The 13,585-nt window shown below is 47.0% G+C and overlaps 1 protein-coding gene across 1 annotated transcript in view; it reads left to right on the top strand.

Moving 5' to 3' along the window:
• Nucleotides 1-13,585, top strand: part of IL17RC (interleukin 17 receptor C) — a 120,943-nt gene that overhangs the window by 61,398 nt on the left and 45,960 nt on the right. Inside the window, exons 3-6 of the mRNA XM_077451777.1 lie at nucleotides 918-1,070; nucleotides 6,824-6,961; nucleotides 10,282-10,400; nucleotides 11,916-12,027. Coding sequence (XP_077307903.1) covers nucleotides 918-1,070; nucleotides 6,824-6,961; nucleotides 10,282-10,400; nucleotides 11,916-12,027 — 522 coding nt within the window. The remainder of the gene's footprint in view (nucleotides 1-917; nucleotides 1,071-6,823; nucleotides 6,962-10,281; nucleotides 10,401-11,915; nucleotides 12,028-13,585) is intronic.

Genomic DNA, 13,585 nt, shown 5'->3' with positions numbered 1-13,585 from the left:
CGCTGGCAACAAAAGTGAGTACACCCCTAAGTGAAAATGTCCAAATTGGGCACAAAGTGTCAATATTTTGTGTGGCTACCATTATTTTCCAGCACTGCCTTAACCCTCTTGGGCATGGAGTTCACCAGAGCTTCACAGGTTGCCACTGGAGTCCTCTTCTACTCCTCCATGACCACATCACAGAGATGGTGTATGTTAGAGATCTTGTGCTCCTCCACCTTCCATTTGAGACTGTGCCACAGATGTTCAATAGGGTTACTATGTGTTGTGAAGGATGGCGATTATTTTGGGCAATAAAGGTAATTTGTTTGTATCTTCTGTTTTGTTTGTTTTTGGATAACATTTACCAAACATTTTAGACACACCTAGTAGAAGTCAGGAGAAAATGTTCACACCAGGAATGCCTTTTCAACGGTAAGGCTCGGTTCACACAGGGGGCGATGCGAGGCGACACGACTTGCCTCGCCGCGACCTGCCGCGACCTCAGCGGCGACTTGCAAATGACTTCTGTATAGAAGTCAATGCAAGTCGCCCCGAGGTCGCCCAAAAGTAGTACAGGAACCTTTTTTCTGAGTCGGAGCGACTCGAGTCGCTCCTCTTAGAACGGTTCCATTGTACAGAACGGGGGCGACTTGTCAGGTCGCGGCACGGCAAGTCATGTCGCCTCGTGTCGCCCCCTGTGTGAACCGGCCCTTACAGAACCAACAAAAGCAAAGACATTTACATTCCTCCACCATCCCATGAAGGTGGTGGCACTCAGCTTAGGTTAAAAACACTCCAGCTTAGTTCAGCTTTTTTTTTGCCTGGTGTTCAGCTTTAAATATTACATTTTTATAGAGGTCTAATCATCAGAACAAAATAAGGGACATTGTCCTTGGCAGGGTAACTCATCTGTGTTTCTGCCTTCTCCAATACAGAAATGTGGTGCAGTCCTGGAGACATAGAGGCAGCGATGACCCCCGTCCTGGTGCCGAGCGACCTCAGAGTGGAAACGGTGAAGAAGTGCCACAATGATAACTGCTCTCTCTGTGTCCAGGTGACGGTGGAGATTTCGGCAGCTTTCCTAACAGGTGAACATTCACCGATGGTTCGGTAATTGAATAACTTTCCTTCCAGGTTCCTCCAGGGCTTTGTGAGGAGCAGAAGTATCCTGCCTTTGGATCAGGGGTGTCCAACCCAAGTTCATTACTGGGCCTCATCAGTATTAGTGCTCATGCACATGGACGTTTTAAAAAACTGGCTGCAAAGCTAGCTCTAAAGCCTGGAAAAATCGGCGTTAAAAACGCGATTTTTACCGTGTTTTGCATTGGCGTTTTTGCGCGTTTTTGTGCGTTAGCATTAAGTAGCGTTTTTTAAAGAAATACATCTCTTGGCTATAGCACTCAGAAAACAAAAAAAATATGTTGCGCGTTTATGCGCGTTTGTGCGCGATTTTCCGCGATTCGCGTTTTTACAGCTCTAGCTCCGCGCCACGGAACGCACTGGTCCTGGGTTTTTTCTACAGCTTAAAAACGCCTATGCCATTTGCAGCTCAAAAACGCCTAGGTGGGCATGAAGCCATAGACTAACATGGACAGGCGTTTTTTAAGCTGCAAAAAACGCTCAAAAAAGCGGCTGTAAAAACGTCCGTGTGCATGAGGCCTGTTGTCCTGAAAGGTTGTATCTGTAAGATTAGATGTCCAGAGCACTCCCCCCCTTCCATCATATGTCAAGAGCATCCCTCCCCCAACACCAGAAGTCAAGAGTCCCCCACCCTCACTTACATCACAGTGCACCCCCCTTACCTTGTGCTGCTGCCGCTGTTCTGCCAAAAACTGTCCGGCCATCGGATAATGTCCGCCCCGTACTGCACAGGCACAGCACTTGCTCAGTACGGAGGACAAGGAGACTCCGAAAGTCTCTGAAGAAGAACGGTGCCTGTGCAGGTGCAAGCCCCACCATCCAAGTGGACATACAGTTACACATAGTAACAGGGCCCCTGACGGGTTCGCTTCACTCACCACGCTTCAGGCATGGACTCGGTTCACTCGGCTATTTTTTATTCTAACTCTATGTCCACTTGGATGGTGGGGCTTGAACCTGAACTCACGGCACAGGCGCCGTTCATCTTCCGAGACCTTCGGAGTATCCTTGTCCTCCGTACTGTGGCGGACACTATCCGACGGGGGACGGTATTTGACACAACACCGGGAAGAAGCTGAGGGTGGAGCTGGGAAGCAGAAAGTGTGGGTCTGGAGGAGAATCAGAGGAGGGCAGGAGTCAGCTGCCAGAGTCTGCACAGAGAGGGGCAAGATCTGTAATGCCGCGTACACACGACCAGACTTTTCGATGGACTAGGTCCGTCGGAATGAATGCGTCGGATATTATGATCGTGTATGGGCTCCAGTGGACTTTTTTTTCCCCAAAAGTCTGACGGACCTAGAAATAAAACATGTTTCAAATCTTTCCGATGGACTCGAGTCCGGTCGAAAAATCAGTTTGTCTGTATGCTAGTCCGACGCACGAAAACCGACGCTAGGGCAGCTATTGGCTACTGGCTATGAACTTCCTTATTCTAGTCCGGTCGTACGTCATCACGTTCGAATCCCTCGGACTTTGGTGTGATTGTGTGTGTCCAAGTCCGTTCGTTCGGAAAGTCCATCAGAAATCCGCCGAAAGTCCGTCAGGAAGACCGTCGACCTAGTCCGTTGAAAAGTCCGGTCATGTGTACACAGCATAAGAGGAGTTCTGAGATTGGCGAGGTTAGGAGTGGCATAGACAAACATCTCCATGGCCCTACAGAGAAGCCCAGGATCTGGCGGAGGAGTTCTGTCCTCTTCTCTGCTGTTGACTGCTGAGATGGGGGTGGGTTGCAGAAACGAACCTCTCCGTGGTTGCAAAGAGAAACCCAGGATCTGGTGGAGGAGTTCTCCTCTATGCTGCAGACTGCTGAGACAAGGTGGTGGCAGAAATGAAGGGGGTTTCCGCAGCTGGAGGAGAGGTGTGAAGGCCACATAAAATGGCCTGGAGGGCCAGATTCAGCCTGCAGGCCTTGTGTTTGACACCGTGCTTTAGATTGTAAGCTCCCCTGACCAGGGCCCTCTGAACCCTCTACCACATGGGTGCTCAACCTGTGGCCGTCCAGCTGCTGCAGAACTACAAGTCTCATCATGCCTCTGTTTTTGGGAGTCATGCTTGTGACTGTCAGCCTAGCAATGCCTCATGGGACTTGTAGTTCCACAGCAGCTGGAGGGCCACAGGTTGAGCACCCATGCTCTACCACAACGGATGGAGGGGCTTTTATACATGCCACAGTCGCAAAGCATCGTAGACACAGGATGTGTACAACCCCCTCTGGCTGTTTGTTTTAGATTAAGGGGGCTGTCGGGGGGCAGTAAAACTGTGTTTCCCACAGCATAATTTTCAACAGGCAGTACCACTGCCGAATGCAACCCATTCAAGTGACTTTGGCTGCTTCGCAACTGCCCTGCAATGCACCCAGTTGTGGCGTGGAAGGTTTACAGGGTTAAGCGGGTGGTAAGGAGGGGATATATTGTCTCTCAGCCACCTGTTAAACACCCTCTGAAAAGCGATCCACTGCATATCACTTTTCAGAGGGCAACAGAGATGTGAACGAGCCTTTAGGCCCCACCCACACTTGGTCATTTGGAACTGTGGACAGAATTGCTACGATTCTGACCATGATTCCAAATCACACAGCAATTACGAGGAGCGTTTGGGCGCCATTCCTTCTAAATGGCACCCCAATTGTGCTGTGATTATTGCGCTGCAATCGCGCCTTTAAAAATCACGTGAAGCTTGTAGCCCCAATGGGAGCAGGAGCTTCTTTTGAGGCGACGCATGCGCATAGAGCAGCCCATAGAAGTGAACGGGGCTGCCCTATGTGTGACATGCGGAAATCACCCATGCAAAATTGGAAGTGAGAACGCAAGGGTGAATGGGGAGATTTTCCTTTACTTCCTGCCCACAGCAGGGAATCAGAGGAAACATCTTGTCTTAGCCACTGGTGTTACCATTGGAGGATCTTTTTTTTTCACCTTCCTCTGATAACTCAGAATGTTTGAATTTTCCCTTAATTTCAGTCCCTGTAATAATGATTTCAAGGGGGGAAAAAAAGGGATAGGTCTTCTCAGATAAAGACAGCATTAAAAAACATAATCCTTTCGTAACAGTTCAGTGCTGCTGATCTCCTGAAAGCCTCTTTGCAGCCACTTCCTGCCTACGTGCACTAAAGTGATGGCTGCTTGTCATTTCTTAGGACGAGCTTCCTGTTGGTGACAGCAGTGGGTCATGCCTGTGTAAGTGACTCATCCACTTCTACAGTAGTCTGCATTGGGACAAAAGGGTTGATTTACTAAGACTAGAGAGTGCAAAATCTGGTGCAGCTCTGCATACAAATCAATCAGCTTCCAGGGTTTATTGTCAAAGCTTAACCTCTTGTCGTCCGCGCTATAGCTGAATGATGGCCACAGCGCGGACCTGAATTTCCGCGAGGCCGTCATATGACGGCCTCCCCTTTGCACGCGCCCTGCACAGCGCCCCCTGCAGGGCGCACGCTGTGATCACCGAGTCACTGAGACTCGGGTGATCACAGATCCGAGTAAGTGCCCGGTTCCGGCCCCTGACCACGTGATCAGCTGTCAGCCAATGACAGCTGATCACATGATGTAAACAAAAGCTCGGTAATCATTTTTTTTTCACGTGAGGAGAAAAAAAAGCCGATCACTGGCTTATCTGCAAGGGACATCGGCCCCAAAGAGGAAGAGACAATTATGCCTCATCTGTGCCCACCAGTACCCCCTGCCAGTGCCACCTGCCATTGCCACTTGCCAGTGCCCACCAATGCCACCTATCAATGCCCACAAGTGCCACCTATCAATGCCCACCAGTGGTGCCAATCAGTGCCACCTAGCAGAGCTGCCTATCAGTGTAACCGATCAATGGCCATCACTGCCACCCATCGGGGCCCATCACTGCCACCTATCGGTGCACACCTTACAACTTTTGGAGATGGGAATGAGGGACACCTATCGGCAAAAGTAGGCAGGCATAGGACACACACCCTTGCCACGCCCCCTTAAAGGAGAATTGCACACAAAAAAAACAAGATTGATTAAGCCCACAAGTGCTTTTTTACCATTACTATTCCTTTATATTGGCTTTTGGAATCTACAAATGCAGCAATTTAGAAATCAGATGAAAGGTTTAGCGCTGGAAAACACTTTTTGATAGATAAAAAGTGCATTTTATATACATCTATATAGATCAGACCAAAATGAGGGACCAATGGGGAGGAATGAGGGACAGAGGGACAAAATAAGGGACAGTCCCTTGAAATCAGTGACAGTTGGGAGCTATGTCGGTGCCCATTAGTGCCGCCTCATTAGTGCACATCAATGAAAGAGAAAAATTACCTGTTTGCAAAATATATAAAAAAAAAAATAAATAAAACAATTTTTACAATTTTTTTTTTTTTTTAAATACTACCAAAAGAAAGCTCTATTTGTGGGAAAAAATGATAAAAATGTCAACTGAGTACAGTGTAGCATGACCGCGCAATTGTCATTCAAAGTGCATCAGCGCTGAAAGCTGAAAATTGGTCTGGGCGGGGGGGGGGTTAAGTGCTCAGTCAGCAAGTGGTTAACCCCCCTGGCGGTGTTCCCGAGTCTGGCTCGGGGTGGAGATTTTGTACCAAAAACGGTAACCCCGAGCCAGACTCGGGACCGCATCGCTGAATGCAGGAGGAGATTACTTACCTTCTCCCTTGGATCCAGCGATGTCCCCTCCGCCAGATCTATCACGGAGCCGATCTCCGTTTCCTGCGAGCGTTGCGACGCACGGGGACGGAGATCGGCGCCAAATTCAAAAAAGTGAAACACACACATTACATACAGTATAATGTAATCTTACAGATTACATTGCTGTATGTAATAATTTTGCATCTCCTTTGTCCCTAGTGGTCTGCCCAGTGTCCTGCATGCAGTTTTATAATATAAAAATTGTTCTTTCTGCCTGGAAACTGGAGATTGTCCATAGCAACCAAAACTGTCACTTTACATCAAAAATTATTTTAGACCAGCTAGAAAACAGCGATAATAAATTAGAATCACTCGCAGAATTGAGCGATAGCGATTTGTGGGGAGATCCGTCATCAAATACTGAGAAGTAATGACAGTGACAATTCTGCAACTGAGCAAATTTCAGTGTTTTTGATTTGATTACATTATTGAATAATTTTTATTATTGTTATATTATTATTTGGTACAATTATTTATAATTATTTATTATATTATAATTTATGATTTTATTTTTTCAAACTTTATCATACCCGGGATGTCTGCTAGACTCTGGTTTGTACAGATTTAAGTGAGTTATTCCTAAGAATTGCAGGTCTACAATATAAAACGCCAAATTTTCATGCAAAATAATTGTACCGCTTTTAGTACCTAAAATCCGAAATAATCGTACCGCCAGGGAGGTTAATTGAACGAGCTAAAGTTACAGTAGAAGATGATTGGTTTCTATGCAGAGCTGCACCAGATTTTGCGATCTCCAGTTTTAGTAAATCATCCCCAGTGTGACAACGCAGGAGAAGACCTGGGAGACGGGAACACAGTGTTGTCACCCTATAACAGGAAACGCCTATACAAGGGCATTCATGGCAGGATCACCAGGTGGTTCCTCAATGAAGATTGCACATTGGGAAATATTGAAAATGACTTTTGAAATGACATTATTTTAATGAATAGGGCTATGTGTATTTTAATTACAATTGGGCTCACTGTGCCACAAATATGCATTAAATTGTACTTTTCTCTTCCAGAACATAATGAAGAGCTGGGATCTGGTGACTGTGACTATGATTTTGACGAGAATTACGACTCTGAATATGATGAAGAGGAGGAAAGCACAGAAATAACAGCTGTTAACGTGTATTTAAAACTCAATAACTCCAACAACGGTAGGGGGGCGCCGTTTTGTGAGTTATTTATTTACTTCAGCCCCAGAAGGATTTACCCCCTTAATGACCAGGCTATTTTTTGCAATACGGCACTGCGTCGCTTTAAATGACAATTGCGCGGTTGTGCGGCGCTTTACCCAAACAGAATTTATTTCCTTTTTTCCACAAATAGAGCTTTTTTTGGTGCTATTTGATCACCTCTGCATTTTTACATTTTTTGCACTATAAACAAAAAAAAAAAAAACTGACAATTTTTAAAAAAACAAACAATATTTTTAACTTTTTGCTAAAACTAGCGGCGATTTACCGCTGATGCCCGGGTGCTGGCAGTGATATTTATACAGCAATCAGAGTTAAAAATAGCCACCGATTACTTTACAAATGACACTGGCAGGGAAGGGGTTAACAATAGGGGCAAGTGGCTTGGCTAGGGGGTGGCTTTTGGGGCTATAGCCCCGAATCTGGGGCCCATAGCCCTCAAGTCCCCAAGGCTCTCTGGGGACCCTGATGTAAGTGGGGGGCTCTCTGGGGACACTGATTTTAAGGGGGAGGCTCTCTGGGGACCCTGATTTAAGGGGGAGGCTCTTTGGGAACCCTAATGTAAGGGGGGCCCTCTGGAAACCCTGATGCAAGTGGGGGGCTCTCTGGGGACCCTGATGTAAGGAGGAGGACCTCTGGGGACCCTGATGTAAGGAGGAGGATCTCTGGGGACCCTGATGTAAGGAGGAGGATCTCTGGGGACCCTGATGTAAGGGGGGACTCTCTGGGGATTTATATACACACACACACCTATATACATGTGTATGCCCGCCCAAGCATATGACTTTCTTTACTACGCTGCTATGGGCTCTAGCCCCGGATCGTTTGTACACCTAGCAACGCCCCTGCTAGGGGGCGATCAAGGGGTTAAGTGTGTCCTAGGTAGTGATTCTAACTGTGGGGGGCGGGGGAGGGGACTGACAGGGAGTAGAGAGAGATCACCGTTTCGGATCACTAGGAACAGCAGATCTCTCTCTGCTTCCCTGTCAGAACGGAGATCTGCTTGTTTACATTGACAGATCCCCGTTCTGGCTTACTGTGTAGCGATTGCGGATGGCCGGCGGGCACCTGCTATTGCTCTTAAAGCGGACGACATAGAGCTATGGCGATTAGCGCAGCCGAGACGACCTGCCGCTTTATAATGACAGCGGCTGGTCGGCAAGCGATTAAGCAACTGAGATCGAATGGTTTTATTTATGAGGGTTTATTCTTTTTTTAATATTTTCATGGATTTTTTTTTCTCTGAGAATAGGTGCTGGAACTCCCCCATTTTGGGTCACTTCTTGTCTCCGCCCTCTACCCACCTCCAAGCATCACCCCTTGGTTCCACCCCCTACTCCCCTCCCAGTACCGCCCCTTATAGAAAACACATAACCAAGTACAGGGTCGTCTTTAAGGCAGGGCAAAAGGGGCAGCTGCCCGGGGCCCTGTCATTGTTGTGGGGCCCAAAGCAGCTGCTTCATACTTGTCAACTATCCCAGTTTAAACTCCCTTGTCCCCTTGAAGTTTTAGTCCCGTGCTGTGTCCTGATATCTCAGTGTGAAGTGCTGGTACTAATGCTGCCCAGCTCTGCCCTATTGTTGTGTACAGATGACTCACCTGCAGGCCCTGTGTTTACATGTAAATAACAGACATTCATATGTAAATAGCGGCGGCATTACTAAGTAAATAGCTGTGGCCAACGGCACTGATATGTAAATAAAGGCGCCATTCATATGTATATCATGCCCCCTTGCAGTGGGGAGATGATGTGCTGTAACCTCTAGCAACCAATCAGTGAGCAGTATTACTGTACAGTAATCTCTAGCAACTAATTAACAAGCACAAATAATTTTCTGTAACCTCTAATAACTAATCAGTGAGCCATAATGTATACTGTAACCTCTAGTAACCAGTCAGTGAGCGGTAATGATATGCTGTAACCGCTGGCAACCAATCGTAATTGCTGCCTGATCTGATACAGTAAACTGATTTTAAGTCTAGCTGCTATTTATTGTATGTCTCAGAGCAGGTGGAGAGTGAAATTTTATGGGGGGGGGGGGCCCAAGAAATTTTTTGCCCAAGGTCCAATCAATATTAAAGAGGGATTCCACCTACAAAATAAATTAAAAGCCAGCAGCTATAAATACTACAGCTGCTGACTTTTAATAAATGGACACTCACCTGTCCCAGGGTCCAGCGATGTCGCCATTCTAGGTGAGGGAATCAGGAAGTGAAGCATTGCCGCTTCACTTCCCGGTTCCCTACTGCGCATGCACGAGTCGCGCAACGCACTAGGAATGGTCCGCGCTGTCACTGGGACTCGTGTGTGTCCCAGCAGACAGCGCGGCAGGACAGGAAACAGCATAGACTCCCGTGGGAGTCTATGCCCGGAAGTGGGTGCAAATACCTGTCTTAGACAGATATCTGCACCCCCCTCCCCCCTGAAAGGTGCCAACTGTGACACTGGAGGGGGGGAGGGTTCCGATGAGCGGAAGTTCCACTTTAGGGTGGAACCCCGCTTTAAAAACGGCCCAGACCAAGTATAATTTTGTGGTGCTCAGTAATTTTGTATAGAATTTGTTAAAAATAACAAGAAAAGAAGAAGGAAAGTGGATCCCCCGCAGCAATAGACCCCCTGCAGCAACAATAAATCCCACCCCCCCCCCCCAGCAACAACAGACCGCCCAGAAACAATGGACCTCAACAATAGGCCCCGGATTTCCCAGCAGCAATAGATCTCAGTAGATCTCTTCCAGCAACCTAAGCACCACTTCCCAGCAACAATAGATCCCCCACCAGTAACAATAGACCTCCACAGCAACAATAGACTGCCTGGCAAAAACAGGTCCCCTCCGGACAACAATAGACCAGCCAGCAACAACAGACCCCCTCCCTCAACAGTAGATGCATGGTTGTGCGTTGCTGCGTGTTGTATTTTCTGAAACGCATCAGATGATTGGCCCCACAATGCATTGCTCTGCAGTACAGGCTTTTGCTGCGACTTGTAGGTGAAAAGCCGCCATCAATGTTCTCTATCTGGGCCCAGCTGCACGGTGAAGCTGATTTGCAGACATGTTGTGGCACGCGGTGTATTACGTACATTTCAATTTAAAAATATATTTTTATCATTCGTTTTGCTGCCGCTCCTTAAATTGTTTCGGTTATTAGATTGCGGCTAATCCATCATACATAATAATCATAAATCAATTAGATGTCACATGTTTTACTATTTCTTATTATCATACCTGCTATGTCTGCCATACTGGTTTCCAGGCTTTGATCATCTTATTTATCTGCAGGTTCCCTTCTCTGCGCCAACCTGATCATCGCTCCTCCCACTCTCAGCTGTTACGCAATGAAGGTGTCTCTGCCCTTGTCCGCCGTGCCACCGACCAACAGCTCCAGCAGTACGGTGGTCGTAAGTATCACCTTCTCTGTATCTTGTCAAGGGAAACCTGTGCTATTGTGCATAGCAGCCAATCAGATTGCTGATATCATTTTCTATTTCAAAAATGCCTCATTGTGTTTGAGTATTAACCACTTAAGCCCCGGACCAATTTGCAGCCAAAGGACCAAGCCCCTTTTTGCGATTCGGCACTGCGTGACAATTGCGCGGTCGTGCGACGTGGCTCCCAAACAAATCTGATACAGTCCAAAATCAAGGTAATCCTATGGGCATAGCTCACATTATTGCAATCAAAAAAGTAGACCATGCTGCATTTTTCCGCACCGCAATGTGAAAAAAAACGCAGGAAAATGCACCGCAACACATCACAGTGCACATAGAAGCCGGGAAAGAAAGAAGAAGGAAGAGACCTCACAGGACAAATGCAAATAGAAAAACGCACTTCAACTGCATGTAAATGCGCATTAGCTGCATGTATATGTGCAAGGAAAAACATGCAGCAGAAGTGCAGTATCTAGTGTGAATGGGCCCTTACCTGCTGCTCTGTGTAATGGTTTTGCACAGAGCAGCCCCGATCTTCCTCATCATAGGCCCTTCGCCGGTGCTCCTGGCTCCTCCCCCCACCCACGAGTGCCCCCATAGTAAGCAGCTTGCTATGGGGGCACTCGTGCATGCTCACTTGCGAGCCGCCTCTCTGTGTCCATTGACAAACAGAGTGAGGTTCTGCCCCGCCCCCTCCTCACTGGGTGTTGATTAACAACCTCCCACTGCTGTCTCTGAGCCAATGAGTATGTAGACAGCTGACAGAGCCTCTGCTCTTGTGCACATCGCTGGATCAGGATCTGATTCAGGTAAGTATAAGGAAGGGCTGGGGGGAGGGGTAAGCTGCATGCAAACCTGCTGCCTTTAAAACCAATTTAATGGTCATCAGCTCCATCTAGTGGTCATAATGTGTTATGTTCATGATTTATGCTATAGATATGTGTATATAAAAAAAAATAGTTCAACCTAAAGAGAAAATAACCTACTAACGTCTGTTTACAAAACGAATGTACATGCAGTTTCGCAGGATGAATATATCTGAAATTTTATGTTTGGTAAATACACCCGGGTGTGCCAATTTCTAAGTCAGGCAGATGACGAGGGCAATAAAAATATTTCATAGGTAACCTTACATAATTATAATAATTTATTGCCCAACTTCGAGCTCTCACCCCCCCCCCCTCCCCTCCTTCAAGCCACACCCAACTGTCATTTTCCAGGGAATACTTGAATCTGATTGCTTTTAATGCTTAGTCTAAAGTATGTTTGAAATTCCTCCTTTAAAATCAATGATATATATATATATATATATATATATATATATATATATATATATATATATATATATATATATATATATATATGTTTATATAGTTACATAGTTACATATATATATATATATATATGTATATATATATATTTTTTATTTTTATTTTTTTCCATTTGTTATATTATGTATATAATTATTTAATTATTTATTTTTAGGGTTCCGTTGCGTATAACTGTATTAAGGTATCACCGGGCGCTGAGATGAACATCACATCGTACTCTTATCCGAGGTACACCAAAATCCTCAGCATAAGTCATGAAGTGCCAGGTAGGTCTCTCTTTTCTATTATATATTATATGTATTATATGTATGGATCTTAGGCAAGAGTGGAGTTTAAAATAGAAGGGAGCTCCCGGTCCATCCCACTCGGATCTAGGGATCGCTAATGCTGAATCCCAGAGTACAGTCCCTTTCATGGGATCTTCTAGAACACATATATCAAACGCAAGGCCCGGGTGCTGAATCCAGCATGCCAGGTCTTGTCATGTGGCCCTCGCACCCAGTTTTGCAGTCGGAACATGGAGGAACGCCCGTTCTGCCACCTCCCGGCCCTCATCCTCCACTCCTGCTGTCGCTTATAAACACAGAAGCCTTCTGTGTTTACCAGAGACAGCTTTGCTCTCAGTGGCTCCTGGAACTAACAGATGCCTGCACACACTCACATCGGGGCACTGCGGGGACAGATCTGTACATAATGTAACGTAAACCTAAACCCTGCACTCTGTACAAAGTGCACCCCTGAACCCTGCACTCTGTACATAGCGCACCCCTGAACCCTGCACTCTGTACATAGCGCACCCCTGAACCCTGCACTCTCCACATAGTGCACCCCTGAACCCTGCACATAGCGCACCCCTGAACCCTGCACTCTGTACATAGCGCACCCCTGAACCCTGCACTCTGTACATAGCGCACCCCTGAACCCTGCACTCTGTACATAGTGCACCCCTGAACCCTGCACTCTGTACATAAAGCACCACTGATCCCTGCACTCTGTACATAATACACCCCTGAACCCTGCACTCTGCACATAGCGCACCCCTGAACCCTGCACTCTGTACATAAAGCACCACTGATCCCTGCACTCTGTACATAATACACCCCTGAACCCTGCACTCTGTACATAGAGCACCACTGAACTCTGCCCTCTGTACATAGAGCACCCCTGAACTCTGCTCTCTGTACATAGAGCACCCCTGAACCCTGCATTCTGTACATAATACACCCCCTGAACCCTGCACTCTGTACATAGCACACCCCTGAACCCTGCATTCTGTACATAGCACACCCCTGAACCATGCACTCTGTACATAGCGCACCCCTGAAATCTGCACTCTGTACATAGCACACCCCTGAAATCTGCACTCTGTACATAGCACAACTCTGAACCCTGCACTCTGTACATAGAGCACCCCTGAACCCTGCACTCTGTACATAGAGCACCCCTGAACCCTGCATTCTGTACATAATACAACCCTGAACCCTGCATTCTGTACATAATACACCCCTGAACCCTGCATTCTGTACACAGCGCACCCCTGAACCATGCACTCTGTACATAGCGCACCCCTGCAATCTGCACTCTGTACATAGCACACCCCTGAACCCTGCACTCTGTACATAGAGCACCCCTGATCCCTGCACTCTGTACACAGAGCACCCCTGAACCCTGCACTCTGTACACAGAGCACCCCTGAACCCTGCATTCTGTACATAATACACCCCTGAACCCTGCATTCTGTACATAATACACCCCTGAACCCTGCATTCTGTACATAGCGCACCCCTGAACCATGCACTCTGTACATAGCGCACCCCTGAACCA

This window comes from Lithobates pipiens, unplaced genomic scaffold (genome assembly GCF_037356315.1).
Source record: "Lithobates pipiens isolate NorthernLeopardFrog02 unplaced genomic scaffold, aLitPip1_a1.2 Scaffold_23, whole genome shotgun sequence".
NCBI lineage: Eukaryota > Metazoa > Chordata > Amphibia > Anura > Ranidae > Lithobates > Lithobates pipiens.
This window is presented reverse-complemented; position numbering and strand designations above follow the sequence as displayed.